Source organism: Thalassophryne amazonica, chromosome 12 (genome assembly GCF_902500255.1).
Source record: "Thalassophryne amazonica chromosome 12, fThaAma1.1, whole genome shotgun sequence".
NCBI classification, from domain to species: Eukaryota; Metazoa; Chordata; class Actinopteri; order Batrachoidiformes; family Batrachoididae; genus Thalassophryne; species Thalassophryne amazonica.
Window position 1 is genome coordinate 84,477,430 of NC_047114.1, and position 26,644 is coordinate 84,504,073.

General features: G+C 42.3%; 1 protein-coding gene across 1 annotated transcript in view; it reads right to left on the reverse strand.

The window, feature by feature from the left end:
• Positions 1 to 529: 529 nt before the first annotated feature.
• LOC117521706 (receptor-type tyrosine-protein phosphatase F-like) overlaps positions 530 to 26,644 on the reverse strand; it is a 535,666-nt gene continuing 509,551 nt past the window's right edge. Inside the window, exons 33-37 of the mRNA XM_034183049.1 lie at positions 19,952 to 20,078; positions 10,706 to 10,831; positions 7,905 to 8,059; positions 7,258 to 7,393; positions 530 to 2,354 (exon numbers count right to left, since the gene is read on the reverse strand). Coding sequence (XP_034038940.1) covers positions 2,286 to 2,354; positions 7,258 to 7,393; positions 7,905 to 8,059; positions 10,706 to 10,831; positions 19,952 to 20,078 — 613 coding nt within the window. The 3' untranslated portion in view covers positions 530 to 2,285. The remainder of the gene's footprint in view (positions 2,355 to 7,257; positions 7,394 to 7,904; positions 8,060 to 10,705; positions 10,832 to 19,951; positions 20,079 to 26,644) is intronic.

The window sequence follows — 26,644 nt, forward strand, 5'->3', positions numbered from 1 at the left end:
AAAAAAAAAGAAAAAAAAAAAAAAAGCTAAATGCAACTTCAACCACACCTACCCCTAATTTATGCAATCAATGTAATCATTCCTTGCAACAAACTTGAACATATCCAGCAGGTGGCAGACACGTATATAGTATATCACATAAGTAAAATGAAGTTCCTTTTTTTGTGTTGACAACTACCAGTCAAACATTTGGACACACTTTAGTGTATGCATCAAAATTAACCAAATTAACCGAACCAAAATGTATTCAATGTTAAAGGATAGGGATTTTTCCAATTTTCCAAGATTTTTCCTTTGATCTTTGACCCTGAAAATTGAATCAATCCTTGTCTGTCTGGATATGAATCTCAAGTAAAAATGTAATAATGGTATATGAAAAATTTTGGACTCCAGGCTGTTCACAAACAGACAGACAAACAAACAGGGGTGAAAACAACCTCCTCTAAATCCTTTGGTGGAGGTAATAAAAAACACTTTGTCATGTTGATTCAGGTTCAGGAATCAATATGAAATCAAACAACACAATTTGTACAAAAACCCAATTATTTAACTTTATTAACATCAATTTTTTTTCATTAAGTTTCTTTTTAAATTCCAGTTCTTTATCAACAAATAGAAAACAGACTGTGTGTACAACAGATCGAACCCCTACAGCACTAAGCATTCACAAGATAAAAATGAACACTGTGTTTATCTTTCAGCTTTTTCAAGTCCCCCCCCCACCACCGCCTTAAGACACTCCTCTCAGCAGGCTGTCAGAGAACGTGTGTGCTTGAGTGGCGCGACGGCTCACGCTGAGGAGTCGTCTCAGCAGTGATGGGCGGGACGGGTGGTTGTGGTGTTTCTCTGTGGAAGTTACTATGGTTGTACAGTAGATACGACGGTGTTTCCAATAATACACGTTGTAGGACACCATGACCGCTGCGCCGTCGCTACAGTTGTTACATCAGCAGAATTTACCCCTTTAACCATATATTTCTGAAGCTGTGTGTGTATATATATATATATATATATATATATATATATATATCTATGTGTAATTGTACATATATATATAATCAATCATAATTTTATATATATATATATATATTTATAGTTATATTTCTGTATAAAATAATATCACGTTTCAGTCTAAAGAGCTGAGTCTCTTCCCCCTCTGGTAGGAATGGTTGATTCTGTACAGGTGCCAGCGCTGATGGCGTACCTCCTCCGCCCACGTGACCTGCGTTTGCGCCAGCAGGCTAACGGGCAGCGAGGAGACGGGGGGGACTTGAAGAGCAATTAAATTCAGAGATCAGGGAGGTGACTGCCAGCTACCCTTTGGGTATAAAAGTCTGTGTTCCTCAGGTAAGCTCTCCGTTGTGGAGCGTGAAGTCCTCAACACCACAGACGTCCGATGAAAAAAAAGAAAAAAAAAAGAAGATAGAAATCATGTGCTTCTGTACACTTGATTTAGTCCCATTACCTCATTCAATTTAGAGTTTTAAGTAGCTTCCACTGTTTTTTATCAGGTGTGTGTTCTGATTTTGTTGCTGTTGTTGGAAATGGCAGGTGAAAAAGGCCATTCTTGATTTGGTGAACTGATTAAGAACAAAACAATGTACATTAAAAGTACTGTGAACAAAATAATGCTGTGACACAAAAGAAAACTGACAGCAGCTCAGAGAACAGTGGTCCTCCTGAATTAGTACTGGAACGTGTTAAAAATACATGTCCCTTGTGCTAAAGTACCCTATCGAACAAAAGTAAAAAACAACAACAAAAAAAAACAAACAGCGTACCAAGTACGAACGTAATGCGCACCTAAAGCTGGGCCGCGAAATGTCTGCTGTTAAAACGATTATTAAAAAAGATATACTAAATAATAACATTTGAAAATAATGAGTGATAATATGCACTTTAAAAAAAAAAAAAGTTCTCTCTTAGTGCTACCAGTAGCCTTGGACAATCGGAGGTTTGGCTTCGACAGAGCGCGCTGGCGCGCTGCCGGTCTACATGGACTCATCTGTACAAGAGTCATGTGTCGGAGCAATGCTTGTTTTCATCATCATCATCATCATCTTTTTTTTTTTAAAGCAAAAATCTTGTGTGGTCGCTAAGTCTCGTTGTGGATCTTTGTTGCGGGATTAGTTGGAACCCGTGTCCGGGTCTGCGAGCACGTCCCTTTTGGTGCCCCGAGTTTGGAGGGGTCAGGTTTGGGGGTCAAGTGAGTGGATGTTGGCTGAGATGGTACACTTGGCACACTCCTGAGAGGTCGGACCAGGGTGGCTGCTCAGCGGAAGTGGTTATGTTGCATAGTGGTCAAAGCTCCCGAGGTACTCCAGCGCCGCCCTGTAGCACAACTGGTACTGGTCCTGGAAAAGAAGAAGAGGAACTGTCAGCGGGAATGTGTGCATTCATGGTGCACTGGGTTCCGCTTATTACTCTTCTGTGTCACTACAGTGTCGATCTCATTTATTAACTTTTGTGCACTTTCCAAAACAAGATGCTTCTTCACTTATACCGTGTGCCCAGTTTAGAGCAGGAGTGCTGCAATGTTTAAAAAAATCCAGTGTAAAAATCCTGATTTATTTTGGTTGGCTGATGGCGACATGTTGGGTTGGCTGTTTGAAAACGAGGTTTTCAGTGTGGCAGCGTTTGTGGATAAAGCTTGGACTTTGAGACTGAAAACTCTGTATCCACCTGACCTGTAGCCCAGTTTACTTTGTTATTGTCCTTTTATTGTGCAACAGCTGATGGTTGTCTTCACTTTGTTGTTGTTTCTTTTAGTGTTTTATAAGCCCATTGTGGGCTGGGCACATGTGTGCATGACACTTGAATAAAATTATTCATTCATTAATTCATATACAACATCAATAAGCAGCAATTCATTCCAACTGCAATTTCTTTTTAAGATTACTTCTTTCATTAACAGTTAGATGCATCATTAAATCTCACATCTAGTCTGATAAAATTTCCAAAAACGACAGCATTATAATTAGTCTGTTTCATGTACCCCCCCCCCCCCCCCAATACCTTCTGAGACTGATGTAGCTTAATGTTTTTAAAATTGCTCCTTCTCATTTATGACATAATAAAAACTCATTGGTTTTCTCCAAAATAAGAAATACTGTACTGGCACAAATATAAGAAAGTCTTGATTCTATCAGACACCATCTGCCCCCAATTCAAGAAACAATTTTGGAGAAATTCTTTCTGCAGACTTGATGCTGTTTTATGAAAAAGGAAATGCTTTTATTTGAAAATAATGCTAATAAAAACACGTCTGTGTGTGTGTGTGTGAGTGAGTGCGAGAGAGAGAGAGACAGATGCTAGATTACAGAAACAGTGTAATCCTCATGTCAATCCATCAAAAATGTAAATGATGGCCAATAATTGTGATTTGTTAAATTATGTGTAAATGGTTTATGCTGGTTCCTGGGGTGATCTTGTTAAAGTTGTGTAGTTGAGTGATTGTGGCAACTGTACCTCAATTCAATTTATTTCATATATATGAGGTCTATTAGATAATAAACCGACACTTTTATTTATTTTTTTTAACTATATGGATTTGAATGACGTGCGATTACACCAATCATGCTTGAACCCTCGTGCACATGCGTGAGTTTTTTCACGCGTGTCGGTGACGTCATTTCCCTGTGGGCAGGCCTTGAGTGACATGTAGTTCAGCCCTCTTGGCTGAATTCCTTTGTTTTACACTCTGCTCGAGACGGCGCGCGTTGCTTTATCAAAATTTTTTCTGGACCTGTGAGGAATATCCGAGTGGACACTATTGGAGAAATTAAGCTGGTTTTCGGTGAAAAGTTTAACGGCTGATGAGAGATTATGGGGTGTTTCTGTCAGTGTAAGGACTTCCCACGGAGCGGGACATCGCGCAGCACTTCCAGGCGCCGTCGTCGGCCTGTTTCGACCTGAAAACATCCTAATTTAAGGCTTAATTCACCCAGGACGTCGTGAGAGAACAGAGAAGATTCAGAAGAGGCCGGCATGAGGACTTTATGCGGACATTCCACTGTTTAAGGACATTTTTTAATGAAAGACGTGCGCGCAAATTCGCCGAGTCGTTTCCGTGATGACTCGGCGAATCTGTGTGCGCCGCGACATGAAAAACACCTCCGTGTTGAAAACCATTTGTAAAATTCAGGCGGCTTTTGATGGCTTTCAACAAGTGAGTATCTGAGAAATTGTTTAACAGCTTGGGCATGTTCCAACTTGCCCGTTACGGTTTCCAACGGAGGTGTTTTTCCTGTCGCGACCCCCCGCGGTCAGGTCCGGCCCGACATGCGACTCTGCCCGCATGTTCTTTCATTACAAAATGTCCGTTAACAATGGAATGTCCGAATAAACTCCACATGCCGACTTCTTCTGAAAGTTCTCTGTTCTCTGACGACTTACTGGGTCAACAGAGCCTGAAATGTGGAAGTTTTCAACTTGAAACGGCGAGACGCTGCCGCCTCGAAGCGCAGATCGCCGTCAGGCACCGTGGGCCGTCCTTACGGCGACACTACCAGACCAAAATCTCTCATCAGCCGTTAAAATTTTCAAAGCCTCCGCTCCTCTTTCCATGACAAAAACTCCTGTAACAGTGGAATGTGCCGTTCATTTCCAAACTGGACGCTGTGTTTTATCCGGGACGTCGTCTGACTAGCACAGGAACTGTGAAAAGACGTGGACATCAGCACTTTTTCGGCACATTGAGACAGACGTGCGGAGGAATTCTGCGCGTCACGGCGGTGCCTCATGGCGCACAGCAAGGCCGTGATGAAGCCTCACGGGACATGTTCTGGCATGTTCAGGCACATCCACAATTTCCCGGATAATCACTCGATGGAAAGACCACCGACAGCTGTCTGAACGCCATCTCAAAGCCGTCCTGTGAGACCAAAACGGAGGTGTTCCTTTGTCTCGCTCCATCAGCAAATCGGTCGTGACGTGCGAAGCCTCCGCTCGGCTTTCCATGACAAAATCTCTTGTTAAAAGTGAAATCTACTGGAAAATGGCTGATGTCCAGCTCTTGTGATAACCAGAGAAAGTGCACACGACGGTCTTGGATCCACAGAGCCATCCGTTTAGAAATGATCCGGTGGTTTGTGGCTCTCGATGGCAGCACGGAGCGCGGCGCGCCGAGCGTCCTTAAAGCCGTCCTTAAAGCTGTAGTAACAGTCCTTATTCTCTGTGAAGCCCGTAAAATTTTCACTGAAAGCTAGATAAATTTTTCGAATGGTTTCCAGGTTCCAGTCTCTTAACAGTTTCTGAAAAAATTCTGATGGAAAAAAAGCCCAAACAATGAAAATCCGCCGAGGGGGCTGGACCACTCCTTACTCAAAGCCTGCTCACAGGCGAATGACGCAACCGACAGGCGTGGAAAAACTCACGCATGCGCGCGAGGGTTCAAGCTTGTCTGACGCAATCACACGTGATTCAAATCCATATGGTTTTTGAAAAAATAATAAGGTCGGATACTTTTCTAACAGACCTCGTATAGCGCCAAATCACAACAAAGCTGCCTCAAGACGCTTCACACAAGTCAGATCTAACGTTACCAGCCCCCAGAGCAAGCACACAGATGACAGTGGTAAGAAAAAAAACTCCCTCTGATGATTTGAGGAAGAAAAAAACTCCCTCTGATGATTTGAGGAAGAAACCTTAAGCAGACAAGACTCAAAGGGGTGACCTCACATAGTGACTTTTGCCTATTATTAGAGTCTGTGGATGATTGTTAATAAAAAGTATTAGTTTATGGCTATGATGCTACACGCGCTCTGATCCCCTCCACAGCATGTCTTTTTCCTGGTTCTCTCCCTCAGCCCCAACCAGTCCCAGCAGAAGACTGCCCCTCCCTGAGCCTGGTTCTGCTGGAGGTTTCTTCCTGTTAAAAGGGAGTTTTTCCTTCCCACTGTCGCCAAGTGCTTGCTCACAGGGGGTCGTTTTGACCGTTGGGGTTTTTACGTAATTATTGTATGGCCTTGCCTTACAATATAAAGTGCCTTGGGGCAACTGTTTGTTGTGATTTGGCGCTATATAAATAAAATTGATTGATTGATTGATTGATTGTCTGATTTCCAGAGTGATATTTTAACATACATGGACATCGGACATGAACATACTCCATAAATATTGAAACAGCATCGGAAAAAACACAGGTTGAAAGCTTACCAGGTACCTGTTAGTAACATCTTCATGGAAGTGAAGCGAACAGGTCAGAACGAGCCCAAAACTGTAGGTTTGCGTTTTTATATATAATAGCCATATAATAAATAAATTATTAACCTTGCATCTCGGTCTGAATGGGATTATCAGACCTCTGTGTTTTTCGCACAGACCTCACTGATGCTCAGTCTGTACTGTCAACACCTCAGTCTGATATTTTTCACATACAAACTTCACGCTCTGTTAATAATCCTTTAGTATAAGATGGGGAAAAAAAATGACTGTTGTGTTGACATGCAGACTAGTCCGTGATTACAAGACAACCCCCCCCCCTTTTTTTGAAGTATTTCCAGGCACTCGTCTTACATTCAGGCCAGTACCATAAATTGAGATTTTGGACACTGACTAAGAGGTACAGTGTCACTTTATGCAAACATTCACATTTAGTATGATCACAATTCTAACTTTAACTGAAGGGATTTTAATGACAACACAACTGACAGTTACCTTGTGGATGCCCAAATAAAAATAGGTTGGTAAAAACAAATATTTCCCATCTTGAAATTGAGTTGTGCAAATCTTCAGTACGACGCATCCTGAGCTATGAGTTATATGTCTAAAAAGCAGCCAAGATTTCTCAGCGGTGTATCTGACACACAGTTAATCCTCCTCTCTTTGCTGGGAAAAACCATTTCACTGCTCATATTTCAGTCAGGAAACCCAAGTTTTTTTTTTTTTGTTTTTTTTTTTTGATGATAAAACACACAAAGCTATTTGATGTGAGATGACTCATTTCATAAGAACCTGATATCTGCTCCAATTCATCTTTAGGATTTAATCAATTAACCATCTGCAAAGTGTCATTTTTTTTATTTTTTTTTCTAGGCTGGTTGCTCAATACTCTTCATTAATGTGACACTGTGCATAACAGCAGCAGATGTGACTGTCCTGCGATAAATTCAGTCCTTTAATACTGTCAGCCAATGTTACTTTGTAATAATGCTGCATGATGTCACAGTGTAATAATTCTGCACAACACACTGGCAAACATTCAGTCAGTTTTTTTTTAAATTCCATATGGGCCCTTTTGGGTAAGTGATTCCTTACCTCAGTCTGTACCATGGCAGGCCGCTGCGTGCGGAGTGTCTTCACTGTCTGGAAGAGGTCAACCACACCTTCGTACCTCATCCTCTCCAGCACGATGCTGAGTGTGATGAAGACCCCGGTCCGGCCCACCCCGGCACTGGGGTAGCACACGAAGACCACTTGTTACATTTTCATCACAAACACTGAGCATGAATTATAGTGCGTCAGTAAATACATTGTGAAAAATCTGAAGAAAGCCGTCGGTGTGGTTCAGTACATGGGATCGCGTTATAAAGATCAGTGTGCAGCAACTCATCGTGTCCACACACCATGAACAAACTCTGACTTAATGTCATCGCAGAGCAAATGTTTGTCAGAACCACTAGGTGTCGTTATGAGGAACGTGAGCTTCAGCGTTGACATCATGATACGGGAGGAACCGGCTTTCTTTTTCCATCATGATTAAAGGTAAAGTGAGCGATAACTTTGGTAAACAGGAGGACGAGATCAGATCAATTCAGGATTGCATCATATGTTTGTTTGTTTTTTTTTGCTCTCTGCTGAAACAAACAAACAAACTCCCCCCCACCCTTTCCAAGAATTCTGATCTGCTTTTTCCGTTGGTCTGAACAACCAGACAGACTTCACTCCGTAATGTTCCAGCTCACCTGCAATGTACAGTGATTGGTCCGTCCTGCCCAAACTGCTCCTTGGTTTTGTGCACTTGGCCGATGAAATCGATGAAGCCTTCTCCGGTTTTGGGCACTCCTTGCTCGGGCCAGTCAGTAAACTGAAACTGGCGGATTGTTCTGGACTGGCCATCCTAAGGGGCAGGGAAATATGGAGCATGAGTTTATTTAACAAACAGAAAACAGACACGTAGAGCCTAATGAAGGATGAATAATGAGCCACACAGCATGTTTTCTTTGCTACGAGAGGGTTTCTTCAACTACTGTGGGAGAATAGTCGCTCTTAGTGGCTCTTACAGGCATTATCTTCAGTTAATGAGGCTCCTCTCTGAGCGTGGCGCTAATTTTAAGATGTTCAAAATTTAGCAACAACAGCATGGAGCAGTTTGTGTACGAGTTACTACGACGACTTGGAGGCATTTGCGTGGTGCTTATGAGGCTGCGCAGGACATGAGAGGCTGTTTTTGGAGCGGCTGCCCTCTTGTGCACACAATTCCACCTGCTCTGTGCGCTGGATGCTGTATATAAAATAATGATTTTGTAGTGGATTAATCATTTTCTGCCAAACCTTGGATGCTGAAAGCACCTCTAATCACTTCTGGAATCACAGAGGACTGTTTCATCTGGACGCTTTTTTCCTCTCTTTCTTGCTCCATGTGGAATGTATTTTGAACAGCTTAAGGTAACTATTTTTAATGTTTTTATAGCTTGATAAAACAGTTTCTAGCTGTAAAAGTATGTCTATGGTTGATTTAATATCTTGTTAATGGATCACATCCGCTGTGTGTGCGCACTGAGGCAGTGACTCATCACGCTCCAAACAAGCATTTAGGCAGAATGCCAGCTCACAAAAGAGTGATTTTTCAGTCAATTTTGGACGAACACAAAGTTAAAATTTGGATAACTGCGTGAAAGTGGATGTGTGTTTAAAGCCGTGGAAGAAATAACTCCTGTGAAGCCGCGAGAAGCAGCGCAGAGCTGTGCAGCAACACAGAAGAAGAGCGCGCAAAAGACCGATTTTGAAGACATAACACAAAGTTAAAAGTTGTATCACGGTGACTTGTAAGCTGCGGAAGAAATAAAGAAATATATACATTTGAAAGTGATCCACGGGTGTATATAATTAAAGCAGCCACCTCATTGTGTATATGCAGAATGGCACCTCGCACAAAAGAGTGATTTTACAGAAATAAACAGATGAACACAAAGTTAAAAGTGGGATCACAGTGTGAAAATGACTGTCTGAAAATGACTGTGTTTAAAGCCAGGGAAAAAATAAAGCCAGCAAGCCACGGATGGAAAAGAAGCCATTGAGAAGGAGCACAGAGGTGGCTGTAAATGAATGGACAGCAGCGCGCACGCAAAAGAGCGATTTTGCAGAAATGAACAGACAAACATAAAGTTAAAAGTGGGATTGCGGTGTGTGTTTAAAGCTGCAGAAGAAATAAAGCCAGCGAGCTGCGGAGCCAGCGAGGAGCACAGAGGTGGCTGTCCAGGAACCCTTGGTTTGGTTCTAGCTGGTCTGGTGCATTACAGGTGGACAGCAGCCTGGTGCACAGCGCACAACCGCGGGTCTGTACTGCAGCGTCTATTTGAGAGATGAGATATACTTTATTGATCTCACAGTGGAGAAATTATGTTTACACTCCAGTTACCTCAGACAGCAATTAGTCCACAATTATTATTTGTTTACTGTAATAATGGCACACATCAGAATTAAAGACAGCACATACACATTTGACACTGTTTATGTGCAAAAAATCTGAAGAAGTCCGTTATCTGAAATGAGGCAAGTGGGTGAAGGTCACGCAGCAACCCTGAGTTGCGCCACCGTCAGCATGGGGGGGGGGGGATCTCTACTGGATCTCTACAGAGCTGTTCTAGCCCATGTAGACACTCAAAGCGCTTTACAATAATGCCACACATTCAACCGCACACCGGGAGCAATTTGGGAATTAAGGGTCTTGACAGGGAATCTCTAGAGTGTTGCTTCCCCATCTCTTTGCCTGAAAGAGATATCTGAGATCTCTCTATGACCAACCAGCTCCCTGTTGAACTTTGCAGTTTATGCTTCCAGCCCCTCTCTTTGCCCTTTCTGTGCACTGAAAGAAACTAAAAAGTTTTGAAATCCCGCTCCACAAGTGCCCTTCCGCTTTTCACTCTCACCATCTAATCATCCACCTTGCAGCTGGGACACATTAGGACTACACTAAAAAACCCAGCAGGAGGGAAATCCAGCAGGAGAGGCAACGCTGACGAGCAGCAGACAGAAACGTGACGTGTTGACGTGTGCGCGGTTTGAGTTTATTTCGAATCCACCTCTAGGTTGCTACATATACGCCGGGTGTATGCAGGATTAGACTGCTCCTGCCTCTGTGAGCCTTATGATGACAGTGAAGTGTATTTATAGTGCACTGAAAGCGCTGCTGCATGGGGCGATCCAGCGCTGGGCCTCAGGGATGGCAGGCGGCACTTTTCATGCATTTTCACACAGATGCAGAAACACACACGTACCGACAGAGAGAGCAAACTGCTGCTAAATCCGGGTAAACATGTTTGATAGCACTTTCACTTCATCTCAGCCTGCCAAGAGAAATATCATGGGATTTGTTCTAATCATGTCGGACTCAAAATTACCCTTGGTTTAATTTTACACGCTGAAGTCTGTGCATCTGCAGAGAAATGTGAAGTTTGAGGTGGATTTGGGTTGGGTGGCTGTGCGGGCATAAAACGCCAATCAAAGCCACACACACACACACACACAGCAAATCAGGTCGTACCCTGGCATCTGTGACTTTGAACTCTCGGAGGATGTACTGAGGCATGTTGTACTCGGCCATCGGATCCACCACAAAGTACTGGTACCTGGCTGAGCGCTCTGCTGGCCAGTACTGATGGCACTTTTCCTGCAGGAACACAAAAGCATTAAGATCAGAGAACGGCAGTACTGTGCAGAACATTCATGCACCATACCATTTAGAAACAAAAACAAAAAACTGCAGTCTTTGATTTTTTTTCTCCTCTTAATCAATGGACTAAATGTACAAACATCCCTGTGCTAAAATAAATAAATCGGCAGATGTTTGTTTTCCATTTCATTAAAGGAACTAATTAATGATCAGGTTAAAAATATAATTTTAAAATTCCTATATAGGCATTCACTGTGTAAAACACCTGTGGGTGAACAGACAGACAGACAGACAGACAGAATGAGTCCACCCCCTACACCTTCTTAACATGTTAACTCAAAAATAATACATGCTACCATCCTGTACATTTCCAAATTGAAGAAAGCATATAACGAGGACATACTGATTAAAATCTGGTGAACGTTGATGCACCAGATCAACTGAAAAAGCAATGCTGTTTTGCTTATGTAACGCCCCCATATGCCTGCCTGCCACATGCTGCTTTCTTAGTGGATACTGGAAATTAGGAGCAGATGTGCTGGTCAGTGAGAGACAGTTTCATCACAGAATTACCTCTATTAGTCAAATAACGCAGTCATACCTCCAGAAAGAATTTCAGATTTCCTTTTCATCCTTCTCTATTTTTCTCAAAGTAAATGTGACTTTGAAGTTACATATAGCTTCAAATGAACTTGTTTCATCATTTTCATTTCCAAAGCATCAGTTTGGTGACCACCATGGTTACCCCTCCAAAACAAACAACCAACCAAAACAACAACCTTGATTTCTTAGTAGGTGGACCACCTGGTTGGTACACAACAACACTAAGACAGCCATAATCAATAATAAAGTAAGTAATGGTGAAAACCTAATTCAATACAACCTGATTTTCCTATTAACTGCAGACCACCTAAAAATGATGCATTTTATTTTACTTGTGTATATAGTTATGTCTATCAGTAAATACATCATTTTACTTATGTTTATTTATAAATCCATAATGTTGTGCTTGATGTGTTTTTCTTCATTACTGTGCCAACAGAAAATCTTTTATAAAGCTTATTTTAGTTAACAACAACAATAATAATAATAACTAGGACTGCAAAGCAGTTATATACGGGCCCTCGTTCCGCAACAGAAAATCTTTTATAAAACTTATTTTAGTTAAAACAACAACAACAATAATAATAATAACTAGGACTACAAAGCAGTCATATACGGGCCCTCATTCCGCAACAGAAAATCTTTTATAAAACTTATTTTAGTTAAAACAACAACAATAATAACTAGGACTGCAAAGCAGTCATATACGGGCCATCGTTAAGCAACAGAAAATCTTTTATAAAACTTATTTTAGTTAAAACAACAACAACAATAATAATACCTAGGACTGCAAAGCAGTCATATACGGGCCCTCGTTCCGCAACAGAAAATCTTTTATAAAACTTATTTTAGTTAAAACAACAACAATAATAACTAGGACTGCAAAGCAGTCATATACGGGCCCTCACTCCGCAACAGAAAATCTTTTATAAAACTTATTTTAGTTAAAACAACAACAATAATAATAATAACTAGGACTACAAAGCAGTCATATACGGGCCCTCATTCCGCAACAGAAAATCTTTTATAAAACTTATTTTAGTTAAAACAACAACAACAATAATAACTAGGACTGCAAAGCAGTCATATACGGGCCCTCGTTCCGCAACAGAAAATCTTTTATAAAACTTATTTTAGTTAAAACAACAACAACAATAATAACTAGGACTGCAAAGCAGTCATATACGGGCCCTCACTCCGCAACAGAACATCTTTTATAAAACTTATTTTAGTTAAAACAACAACAACAATAATAATAACTAGGACTGCAAAGCAGTCATATACGGGCCCTCGTCCGCAACAGAAAATCTTTTATAAAGCTTATTTTAGTTTAACAACAACAATAATAATAATAATAATAACTAGGACTGCAAAGCAGTCATATACGGGCCCTCGTTCAGCAATAGAAAATCTTTTATAAAGCTTATTTTAGTTAAAACAACAACAACAATAATAATAATAATTTTCTAGGTGTACTGTTTGGTGCATTAAATTGAAATCACTTCAAAATAAAATGACTGGGAAAAAACACAAAAACAACACACTATTTCACCCAGCTCTTTCTGTAACTCTGCCCCCCACAAAGTACAAACTCGAACTATCCCGCAGTTTTAAATTTATTCAAAGTCACAGTGAAAAAATCAGGCCTGGACCCTGAAGAGCCTCTCTCACAGACGAGATCCACTCGTTCAAAAGCCCGGCAATGGACACAAACAGTTTTTATAAAACTCAACATGGGCGTGACAGAGGTGGACCTCATTTCGCAAAATCCTTTCCTTATTGGTCCCTGTAGGCATTCGAGGGAGGTCCAACCCCCTGCAATGACAATGTTTATCTGCACCAAAACCTTTTAAATGAAGCTAACGTAGAGAGCGCACACAGACACACAGTACCTGTGCATGTCCAATGTACGTGCACACTCCGAAACAGCAGCCATATGTATGTCCTTGACCCTGCGGACTGAGTCTACTACAGAGCAGTGAGATCTCTCAGGTCATCCAGCACGGCTTTCTGAAGAGTTTTTATCCTCAAACCCAGAAAAGCTGAAGCAGGCTGAAGCTACTTTGATGCAATTTTATGGACAAAACGAACTAATGACATCTGCTAAAAGAGTAGCTAAAAGTTTTTCTGTTCTCTCAGGGTTACGATGACCTGGGAAGAGATGATGCTAAATGTTGACAGTGGGACAAATGCGAGTGTGACATAATTTTCAACAGCAGCCAGTAGGTCTGTGTTTTGTTTTGTTTTGTTTTTTTGGGGGGGGGGGGGGCACTTCCCACTCTGCCGTGGCAGTTGCTTGCATGCATAGAGTTCCGAAGTGATGACGTCACAGCTCCGTGACAACCGCTGGGCTGGTTTTATACAAACAGTTGCTCCTGTTAAAATGAACGCGTTGAGAACAGCCTTTTTTTTTTTAAATGAGCCAAAACCACATACATCAAGAAAATTTAATTGTGGAAAGCTGTAAATATTTTCCAAGTGACGGTGAGGAATTCTGCTAGCGTCACATAAAAGAAAGAAGTTACAAAGTTGTGGTGAGTGTTGCTGCTGGTTCTGTTGTTGGGTCCTCAGTTTATGTCCTTGCGGCTCACAGCTGTTCTGAGTTTCATGCTAAATGCTAAAAGATAAATGCTGAGAGCACGTTATATCATTTTTTAATATATGTTGCGGACATGAATGAGCGAAGCTCTTCAGCATCTCACCATGCCATTTAGGTCTAGAGAGGGGTATTGATAAAATTTTATCGATATCAATGCCATTATTGATTCTGCCGATTCCTTATCGATTCCCTTATCGATACCTCTTGTGAATTTTCTGTGTACTAAAAGTAGGCTTACAGGTTTCATATGTCAAAAACATTTTATTGAGTCTTAAAGTAAATAAATATGACACTGGTCACTGGATCCTTGATCTCTGGACATAAACAGAAATAAACAAAATCTGTAGTGTCTGTCAAAAGCATTTACTTTCAGACAATGGCATGAATGTCACTCCATACCTCTGAGCTGAGCTCAGCCGGCTGTGCTGCACGTCAGCTTCAATGTAATTCATAAGGAATGCAGAACGTCTCATTTTGGGAAGAAAAACACATTTTAGTCAATTGTAGTTTATTGTTTGTTTTGCAACGTTTGGAAAGAAATGTCATTTGACTTAAAACGGTGATTCGCTCTGAAGTTATTAATTCTGGCTCAGCTCTAACTTGACTCGGCAGACAGCCGCGCAGCAACAAGACAGAGTCCCAGTTAGTGGCTTTAATCTGCACAAAAGTGACTCACGATTGACATTTTTAAATGGCTTTGAGAGGGTCTGCAATCAACGTAGAGAAATGATCATTTTCCTGACAAACACCCTCAAAAACAACGGCTGCTCTAAAGGACTGATAAGGGAATTGTTAAGCAAAAAGCCTTTTGATGATGGTGGATCGAAAAATTTCACACCTTTTCCAGTTTGCAGCTTTGTCTACCATCGGTTTGTGGCTTTTTATGACAATGTTATCTGGTTTGTGGCTTTTTCTCCACTGGGGAGATTTTTTTGTGCCATTTCCGGTTTGTGCCTTTATCTGCCATAAGAGTGAGCTTCTTGCTGCTGTTCGGTGCTCCACTCGTATAAATAGCTCGATACGTATATTTGTGATCTGTAGTGAGTCGGCGACTGGGTGGTAAAAGTGACGGCTCTCCGCTCTGCTTTTGCTGCATAACGCCAGTGTAGGAAACTTTGTGAACAGCTGAGGTTGTCTGGAACCGCTCCGGGCGTGAACTAATGGGCCTTTCACACTGCATACTTCAGGCCAATCCATCAACGCTTTCCAGTCCGTAAAGATGCGTTTTTAACGCATCCGACACATGACGTCAGACGTGTCGCTTCAGAAGCGGCAAGGGGGCGGAGATTGCCACATCACACTCTGGCTGTTTCCACAACCTAAAAAGAGTGCAGCGATCGCCATCTTGAATTTGGGTCACCTGAACCACAAAAAAGCTTTAAAAAACAGCAGTAGAACGATTCTCCCATCACCCTGCTGGGAGAAGCTTTTTTCAGCTACTTTTCGGAGTGACGCCGACCGAGGGAGGACTGACGACTTAGTGGGATATCGATCAAACCGCGACAGTGGGCCGACCCGCACAGAGAAGCCGGCCTTCAGGCATCATCACTGGGCAGAGCGAGGCAGGCAGCCGGGGTGCCAACCCATTCAGTCCAAAATCTCCCACTTTTTGGATATATGCGAAGTCCCAGTTTGACCAACGGAGTTTAGTTCTGCAGCTTTATCGAGGTGAGAATAATGTAAAAATAAAACGTGACGTTTACTGAACTACTGTGAAGGTTTAATGATCGGCTAATGTTAGCATAGCCTTTTAGCACAGTTGCTCTGAGTGAACGCTTTAATTTCTAAATGGTTCAGTCTTTTTTATTTTCACCAAATAAAGCTACAGCTTTTTTCAGACACCACAAAAGCTTAACTTTAAATAACTTATTTTTTCGGGCGTTTTTTCCCGTTTTTTTTTTCCTTTTTTATATATAAACTGTTTAGTGTTTCTTTATATTTAAAGAAATATTTTTATTTGTCCCAATCAGGAACATTTGCTGTGCAGACAACCAAACCTCCATAGATGAACTGAACACCACGAAGTCCAGTCGAAAGAAAACATCTCTGCTCTTCAAAATAGGACAAAAGTGTCTTCAGCAACGCCACCAGAGTTCAAAGCTGCAGAAGAGACCTTCATCTGGTCCCGAGAATCCAACATAACATCACCTGCTTCTGAATAAAAGGCTCTTTCAACAGCAACTATTTTATCCATCCATTCATCCATCCATCCATCCATTTTCTTCCGCTTTATCCGGAGTCGGGTCACGGGGGCAGCAGCTCAAGCAAAGTCGCCCAGACCTTCCGATCCACACACACCTCCCCCAGCTCCTCCGGGGGAACCCCAAGGCGTTCCCAAGCCAGCCGAGAGACGTAGTCCCTCCAGCTTGTCCTGGGTCTTCCCCGGGGCCTCCTCCCGATAGGACATGCCCGGAACACCTCTCCAGCGAGGCGTCCAGGGGGCATCCGGAAAAGATGCCCGAGCCACCTCAACTGGCTCCTTTCGACGTGGAGGAGCAGCGGCTCGACTCCGAGCTCCTCCCGAGTGACCAAGCTCCTCACCCTATCTCTAAGGGAGCGCCCAGCCACCCTGCGGAGGAAACTCATCTCGGCCGCTTGTACTCGCGATCTCGTTCTTTCGGTCATGAGCCAAATCTCATGACCATAGGTGAAGATCGGAACGTAGATCGATCGGTAAATTGAGAGCTTTGCCCCCTACTCAACTCTCTCTTCACCATGACGGTCCGATACAGCGACCGCATCACTGCAGATGCTGCACCGATCCGTCTGTCGATCTCACACTCCATCCGTCCCTCGCTTGTGAACAAGACCCCGAGATACTTAAACTCCTCCACTTGAGGCAAAGCACCTTTTTCCGGTCGAGAACCATCTACTACTTTTTAGACCGATTTTTGACGCATGTGACGCATCTGACGTATTCAGTGTGAAAGGCCCTTAAGTTCATATTGCAACACCAAACTGATGATCGATACAATAGATATCTTAAATCTTAAATCCATTGCCAGTGTACAGTATGATGGAATAAGTCAGCACATTGCACTCAGATTGATCTTCAAAGCACAAAATGACCATTGTGACACAGTAGTACAGAACCACTGTTGTGGATACATGACATCACACTTCAGTACTCTATTATGTGTCAGTGGTAGTAAATCTTTTCTTATGAAATACCAAATCTATATTCAAGAGCCCAACAGATCTGCTTATACAGTACATTTAACTGACAAATATGTCTTAAAAAAATAAAACCCAAACAGAAGTACAATTATCTCCTCTGGGAGATGTTTAATCTGAATTATTTTTGAATTATACACATCTTCAATTGATGTGCTTCCGCTGTGTGAAGTTTTGCTGAAATCAACGAACCGGTTGCATCAAATAATCACTAAAGTCTAATATTCTTCCCCTGGATACATCAGGCTGCTTACTGTTCTCAGTGGAAAAAGGTTGCTTGTCATGTCTATGTTCCCTTTGGAAAATGGAGAATGTCTCCATCTTGGTCCCACGTAGGCATAGCCTACAGCACAGGAAGTTATCACAGATATCTAGATTCCAGTTTAGGCCTATATTTTGCTTAGAGAATTGGTGTTATCCCCAGATATAGCATGTAGTGATGTAGTGGATGAATGACTCTCCCTGGACAGGACGCCAGCCCATCACAGGTAAACTTCTTCAGCCAATTCCCGAAATCATTTACAGCTGGGTGGACTGGGACAATACAGAGGAAGCTTCTTGTCGTAAAGCAGAGACAGGCTGCTTCAGCAGGAATTGAAACCCAGTCTTTTTGGCGGCAGTCAAACTTTTTACCACAGACCATCGCTGACATTTTTGTTATTACTGTTTTCATTTCTAGACTTTTTTGTACATCGTTCTTTCATTTGTTACAACTGTCAAGCAAGGTGGACATGCATCTTGAACCTGCTTATGTAAGAAGAACAGGCCTGGGCGATTTGGCCTAAAAATAAAATCTTTTTTTTTTTTCCCAGAAAAAATAAACTTTCAATTTTTTCCATTACACCCCCCCTTTACTTTTTTAAAGAAAACATTTAGTACAAGTGACAGAGATAACTCAAAACAAGTTTTGCTTTTATTTTATCAAAATTTAACAAAAGTAACCCCTACTTACCTCCTGGAACTGAAGCTCCAACTGTTCTTCTGATTTAAAAATACATTTGGGTAAATGATTCCACCAGAGTAAGCTGCTTTTTAGCGGGGGTTTGCGCTCTTGTTCCCCTCATAAAGTGTGGCATTTCTCCCACGCAGCTGGATGCCTCTGTTTTAGATGCTGGAATAAGTTTGTTGTGCGGCTGCGTTTTGTTGCAATGGGCTTTAGACAAACTTTGCAGCGTGCAGTCACTTGTTCCACGTCTGTCGCAGCAATCCCAAACCACTAACGAAACTCGCGCTTCATTAGCGGTTAGCCATGTTTGTTATTGTGTGAGGGAAATGGGAGGGGAGGGGGGAGCTATTGAAGGTCCTGGGGACATAAAGGTGTGCCGCAGCAAGAGGAGAAAAAAATTAATTTTTTAATTTTTTAAATCGTCTGCAACAAAAAACTTGAATGAATCGATAAAATCAATATATCGCCCAGGCCTAAGAAGACCTAAGTCCCATCCAGGCCCTGAGGCCCACTGGTGTCAATGCTTATTCCTGGACGGGTCACAGGTTACGTCCCCAGTCAAGGCCGGGATCCATTACTGATTAAGCTGTTGTTTACAGAGCTCTATTACAGCTTATGTAACGTGCATCTAAATAGTCATTTATTCTTTTTCTGGAACCATTTCCAGCACTCACTGGATGAGAGGAAACAGGGAACCCATGCACCATGAGAACAAGCAAAACCCACACCAAAAACACAAGGTTGGAATCAAACCCAGGACTGCGCTTGCGTTTAGACCAGGTTTTTGCTGGTCTATGGTATAATGGCTTTCTGCTTCACACACAACAGCAACGTACCTGACCACACCTCACTTCAAGACCAACACGCCGGTGGGTCCACAAAGGACAGGAAGTGTACTTCTGATTTAAAGGACGTGGATGCTGGGTGTGAAAACTGAAACCACCACTTAGGGTTGTTTTGCGTTGTGCATGGAGGAACAGCCATTAAGACCTACTGGCTAGAAATGACATGAGTAATCCATAGCACATCTGCACAAGCTGTTTTACGGGTTTCTTACTGTCATGCATGTTTTGGGGATTATTTTGCAGCTCAGCTCCCCTCAGCCTGCAGGAAGAGCAGCTGGCACGGGGTCACCGCAAAGATGAATTCAGCTACAGATGAAGCAGTCACACGTACTGATGCAAGGAGATAAAAGTGATGTTCTGAGAGCTTTAATGCAGAGGTGTGAGACCAGGATATCAATCTCTGGGCTCTCGTGAACCTTTTTAAGGTTTTTGATCCTTCAACATGGCCGCAGAACAAGCGAGACTAAATTTGGAAACGGAACACTGGCTGACATGTTTAAGAGACACCAGGCCTGCTTATCTGTTGATCCAGTGTCTCCTGAGGGAATGGATGCACCTCCAGCAATCTGGAAAATGTTTTTCAGCCTCCTGCATTTTTCATTTGTTGAAAATTGTTACCGCAAGCCGTTCGGATTCCTCCGCCAGCAAGCACAAGATACTGCTGTTATCAAAAGGGGGGAGGACACAGAGCTGCACAGTGGGTCATCATCGTAAAGTGAGTACCGCCTTAAATCTACTGCCACCCATTTGAGTGTTGCACAGGAAACAAAAACAGTGTGTACCCCTGAGCTACAGCAAAACAAGACGGGCACATAAACACAACAACAATGGAGAAAACAAGACATGAACATCACGTGGTAATGTTCCAGGAGAATTAATGTCGTGGGAGTGTGTGGCTTTATGGCTGTTATGGGTGCTGCACTTCTGTACGGTCAGTATGTGAACATTACCCGTCCCATCTCTCGTAGCTTAGTCAGCATGACCACGATGGTGGAGTTGTGCTCCCACAACATTCTCCAGAAGTCCTCAGTGGTCTCGGCCAGGGGACCTTGTGTCGCCAAGTAGGCCTTCTGCTGTCTGAAGACACAAAACCACACAGAGGAGATGCACGTTAAACACATTATCATTCAAAATGTGCAGCACTGATGTAATTTCATTTCCATACATGCAAATGCATTGGGAAAACGGCACATTCTATTCCATATCAACACGTGAAGAAAAACTTTTATCAAATTTATTACATTTTAGAGAAAATGAAGAAAAAGGAATATGAGGCAGTTCAAATAAATAGTAGTGCCTGCATTTTTCTTTCTGTGACCCTTATTACACCCTTACAGGTGGCCCTAATTTAAGGACGAAGGCAGCAAATGTTGCACATGCTGGTTATCGTGCATTTCTCTCTGAAAAACTAGTAAAATGGGTCATTCCAGACATTGTTTGGAAGAACAATCAACCTCTCCAAAGTTGATTGGAGAGGGGAAAACATATAAAGAAGTGCAGAAAATGATAGGCTGCTCAGCGAAAATGATCTCAAATGCTTTAAAATGGCAACAAAACCGGAAAGGCGTGGAAGAAAACAGAAAACAGACATTCAAATGCATCTAAGAATATGCAGAATGGCAAAGACTCAGCCAATGATCAGCTCCAGGGTGATCAAAGGTCTAAAGTTACCTGTAAGTACTGTAATAATTAGAAGATGACTATGTGAAGCCAAACTATGGGCAGGCTCCCGCAAAGTCCCATAGTTGTTGCTGAGGCAGTTACAATTTCCCAAACAGAACAGTGACTGGCCCAAAGAGAAATGGCACAACATTTAGTGGACTGATGAAAACAAGATTGTTCTTTTTGCGTCTAGTGGCTGCAGACAGTTTGCCAGACGACCCCCAAAATCTGAATCCAAGCCACAGTACACTGTGAGGACAGTGAAGCGTGGTGGAGCAAGCATCATGATATGGGCATGTTTTCATACTATGATGTCAGGCTAATTTATCACATACCAGAGATCATGGATCAGTTTGAATACATCAAAATACTTGAAGAGGTCAATGTTGCCTTATGCTGAAGAAGAAATGCCCTTGAAATGGGTGTTTCAACAAGACAACGACCCCAGGTACACCAACAACTGAGCAGCAAGTTGGTTCCAGACCAAAAAGATTCCATGTTATGGAGTGGCCAGCCCAATCCCCAGAACTTATTCTAATAAAGAACTTCTGGCATGACCTCAAAAATACTGATTCTGAGGCAAAACCAAGAAATGCTGAGGAACTATGGAATGTAGTCCCGTCGTCCTGGGCTGGAATACCTGTTCACAGGTGCCAGAGGTCTGTCAATTCATGCAGGAAAACTGAATCTTCAAACATTTTTCAGTTTATACAGTAAATGTTTGAGTTTGTAAAGAAAAATGCAGGCACTACTATTTTTTTTTTTTTTTACATATTCCTTTTTCTTCATTTTCTGTAAAGTAATAATACATTTGAAATAAAAAGTCTTCATGTTTTGATTTGGAAAAGAATGTGCAGTGCTTCCAATGCATTTGTGTGTATGGAAATAAATGCTATTTTAAGTATTTTGAGCTTTCCTCACTTTTTAAACACGCTGCTATTAATTTGAACACAACTGTATATTTGGGAAATGGACAAGTGAGCATGAAGTGGCAGCCAGTGTTTATAATAACCCAATCAGAGTGCCACCTGTTATTTCCTTTAACAGCTGGAGTGTGCTTGCACCTGACCTGTTATTTAAATGGTAACCTCAGAAGTGAGAGGTTTTCTGGCTAAGAGAGAGACAGTAGCATTCGTGAACTGCAGCACTCTGAGGTGAAGCATTTGAGTGCCTCCTTCCTGTAACAGCGCCTCCCCCAAACACCTAATCTCTGTATCCCATAAGCATCGCCCCACAGTGGACGATGGAGGTCCAGAGTCTCCTCAACTTTCTCAACGTCAAGACCTACCTTTCCACCAAATTTCATTGACATCAGTTCATGTGTTCTTGAGATGTTACTCTACCACACAAGCAGCATGAACTGAGGCTGCATCCATCACCTTATGGAAGTCTACTGAATACTAAACATTGAATGCAGATCATTTCAATTGCCCATATTGCTGTTTCAGCAGAGTGAGATGTGGGTGTTAGCTTGGCATTGTACAGTTTTGCCTTTTTTGTATTAATCACAGAGATATGGCCTGGTCGCAATCAACAGCAGATCCTTATGGATAAGGCACATTAATTCTCGAAGGTCATATTCAGCAAATTTGTCCAGATCAACCACAAACAAATGGCACAGAGACCAGGACAGGAACAGTAATTTCATAAATATCACAAAGACTGATTACTTAATTTTTGAGTAATCTAACCTCCAACCAAACAACTCAAACGTTATGAAGGTGTAAACTCTGTGGCACACATGTCCATGTCCTTGATGATACTGTGAAAGTGCAGAAGTACTCTCAGCTGTGTCATATAGGCTGTGTGAGGTATTTGTCCTTGTACAGTTTGTGTCTGTTGTAACTTGCCAAGATGTCAACATTGTCAACAAGACGGACTTCTGCACATTTAATGTAAATGGAACATGGTCTTTACTGAGCTGTTCAAGGCTGCACAGCTGCTCTTCGTACTACAAAATGAGGAGACACTTGATGTCCTCACAAAATGAGCCAGATGAACTTGTACAGTAATGTGCCAGTGTGATGGTGCTGCCGCTGTTCTACGTGACTTTGGGGCCCTACTGTTTTTTTTTAACAGCAGGGGGCAGCATTGCACTGCCGAGCTCAGGGACGAGGAAGGTGGCTGAGTAGTCAAACACAGACAAGCTCAGTACCCGTGCATGGAGACGCCAGATGTAAGGGGTGTATGCATTTACGTGTGCTGCAGTTTTGCATCAGGCACAACATTACACACACGTGCACACGTGCTGCAGCGCGGCTCAACAGCTAATGAAGGTGCTGCAGGCAGAGCACGAATGTGAAACTGGGAGATTAGAATATGCTAAAGGCCTCACACAAATAAGGAAGCAAAAGATTGGCAGAGAGGAGACGAAATAGGAGGAGGGGAAAGGTAGGAGTCAAAACATAAAAGAGAGAAAATGCAAAGAAAGGGAGGGAGAAAGGAGAGAGATGAAAAGCAGAGGGAATGTGAGGAGATTAAAAAAAAGGATGTGCTCACCCAAGCTTTTCAGAGAAGAAGCATGTTAAGGACAGAGGAGGACAAGAAAGAAAAGCAGGGGACGAATGCTAAATGTGACCGTGTGGACCACCCCTCCACCCTGAGAAGCACTCCGAGCCAAAGCAGGAACAACCCAAACAGTGTCACGCCATTTTGACTTCAACGTGTCCTGATGAGCGCGCTTCAAAACAGCGCCACACTCTCTCCGCATCGTCCCACGTGACTGCAGTGCTCGAGGACACCGTGTTTCATTTCAGCCTCATTACAATGCTAAAACTCCAGCCGGCGTCGGAGCGTGTCCAGGGCTCGGGTCCCTGATAGTGCAGCTGGAATCAATGGTTCTCCACTCATTAGCTTAGCATATTATTGGCTTTTCTTGAAAACACTTGGGGGGGGGGGGGGGGGGGGGTATGAGGGTGAAACGCACTGGAGGCCCCTGTTTAGTTTTTATTTATGCCCAGACTTTAAAAGCGGCTTAATTACAAAGTGCCGCTGGTGCACACAACAGGTCCCCACCCGGATACGCCTGTCTCTGCCGCGATGTTTGGAAGGAAAATTAAGATGGCAAGAGAGATGAGGGGAGGCGGGGGGTGAGGGCAAGAACAGAGAGTGAGAGAAGAGGAAGAAATCAGCAAACATAAGGGGGAGACGGAGAGTGACGGTGAGGGGTGTGGGAGGGAAAGTGAAAACACTTCATTACAATCCTCTGTTTCTGCAATTATGCTGTTTACACAGCAACAAAGGAGGGCCGGCCTCTGCGGAGGACCTCCTCATTAACAACAGCAGAGGAGCAGGAAGAAGGAGGCGGGAAGGACAAGTCTCAGTCACACGTCCCTCCCGCGTGGACCGAGTGGTATTTCTCACTTGAGTCCATCGCTTTGCCGCGCACTTTTAGCCGGAGACGAGGCAGCGCCGCTGTCAGTCTCTCCTCATATTTATATAGATATAAAACACAGAGCCACTCTTTCTGCCGCTGCCCTCCACAAAGCAATTTGTGCACGCGGTGGCTTCAGAATGAAAGCAGAGAGAGCCGCTCTGACACAGCCCACTGCAGGCTTATCTCCAGTCTTATAAAGTGAAGGAACGAGCACATTTTTCACACCTGTCACAATCGTTGATCAACAATTCCAGGCCTGCTACGCAGTAACATAGATAACACGCTTAACCAGCAAAGACAACAGTTCTCATAAATTTCAAGGCACCTAAAGTGCTTCCTTACTGTGCAAAGGTTTAGGCACCCTGGATAATAATTTAAAAAAGCTTTTACCGTTTCCTGGTTCATATGTTCCTATTCCAACAAATACCAAAAGATGTGTGTGTTGAAATTACAGCAAATAAACTAGAGCAAACCTCCACCAACACTTCCACAATTCCAAATTTCAAGGTCAAAGTCCTGGTAGAAGTGGATTTTCATAAGCTAAAATATCATACAAGATACAGATCAAAAGGGCTTTTCAATGTTAAAATAAATATCTGCTAAATCTGCAATACTGATCAGATGTGGATCAAACTTTAGTCTATTCATTGAGAGTGCTGGTTTGCACCTCGTTACAAACTAGTGCAGTGCCCGTTGGAAGTTTGTATTCCGATAGAAAATTGGGAGCTTAAGTAGATTTTTTCATGGATGGTCGTATGAGGCTGTGTTTGAAGGTGGGATGTACAAAGAGGTTTACTTACTCTTACATAGTTTTAACAGACAAAGTGTACATTTTTTTAGACATGGTCGAAATTGAGATACAAAAAAGACACGCAAATACAGTTATTTTAAGAAAAGATTGACATTCATCCGATATGGTCAGACACATATACAGACAGAGATACAGGAAGGAATAAACACAGTTAGTGTGCATGACGCGGCAAACGTATGGATGTGAATACAGTAGCTATTGATATAATGTGAGTCAGGTAGGTTTGTTTGTAAAATGTGTGTATTTATTTTATAACTATTGTGTTTTCATATATTTTGGCTTTTAGCAAGAACACTGTAGGTATTTGAACCCCATTCCACTAATGTGAAAGTTCAACTACCAGTGCCTTTCCTTTTTGGCCACTGGGGAAAAGCAAAAACAGGAATGCAACAGCATGATTTTTAAAAGTGTTTTGAAGGCTCAACCAGTTTAGATTTTTTTTTTTTTTTTTGAGGTAAAGTAAAGGGTATGTATGGTGGAATATGTCCACAGCCAGAGACAGTGCAGCATGTCCTCATGTTTTGTAATAAATATTCAAGGTAAGAGCTTCTCTCAGAATTTAGAAGAATCACCTGAAAGAAGTTTATGTAGGAAGTATTTCAGACATAAGGTCAAGTGAGAGGAGGAAGTGTTGGCTTTTTAAATACTTGACAGAGGCTGGACTCGAGAGGATTTAGCACTGCTCTAACAGACTGATGCAGAAGGTGGCAGCAGTGCAACAATAAGTATGCCGGTTGCTGTTAAATGCCACAGAAGAAGAGAGGTATGCTTGATTTGTTGACGGATAAATAATAATAAAAAAAAATACACCAACAAAATAAATAAAAGTACTTAATTAACACATATTTGCAGTCAGTCTGGGTAACTTGTGGGACCCATTGATGGTGCACCTAAGATAACGTTAGCCAATTAAACTGGTGCATTGAACACCATAGAAGAAGAGAAGGTGCGTTTGGTTTTATTCACGGGGACGTTTTGAGAAGGACCGGGCTGATCCTGTAATTAAAATTCAAAATAAAGGTTTCAAAATAAAGGTTTTGAAAATTAATTTCCAAAATTTTCATAGTAATGCACATCATCATGCCATGTTCAAGCCATATCTGAAAGCTGAGGTCGATCTGACAAATACTCAGAGATATGCGAGCCACACACACACACACAGATGCTTCTTGCTTTATATATAGCAAACACTGCCCAAAAATCATTGGCTGTCCTCTGCCCCCATTTCCACCATCTACACCTCCTGCTGTCTTAGTAGGGCCAAGAACATTCTCAAAGACAATACACACCCCAACTTTCACCTCTTCAACCTGTTGCCCTCTGGCAGGCGCTACAGGTCCATATAGGCCAGGACAAATAGACTCAGAGACAGTTTCTTCCCCAAAACCATCACCATGTTGAACAATAATCTGCACTAAAAACGGACTATATTAGGTACTGAGTCGCACCATATCTATCTCATTTGTAGCACAGGACTTTTGCACATTTTTCAGTTGTTCCATTGTTTATTATATCGCCTATAGTTGTCATACAGTTTTACATTTCCTTTTGCACTCTCTCAATTGCTACACTGTTTACACTGTCCACGTTACACAATTTTACAGTTCAGCAAAGGACTTCACGTGTTTCCTTATGTGATATTGTTGTTTATTCATGTTATATTGTCTGGTATTGCACTGCGTGCACTTTTTAAGGAGCAGCCCCCCTAATCTCGTTGTACTATGCAGACTGTGTTTGCTGTGTATAATGACAATAAAGGCTTTTTATTCTATTCTTCTATTCTATTCTATATAG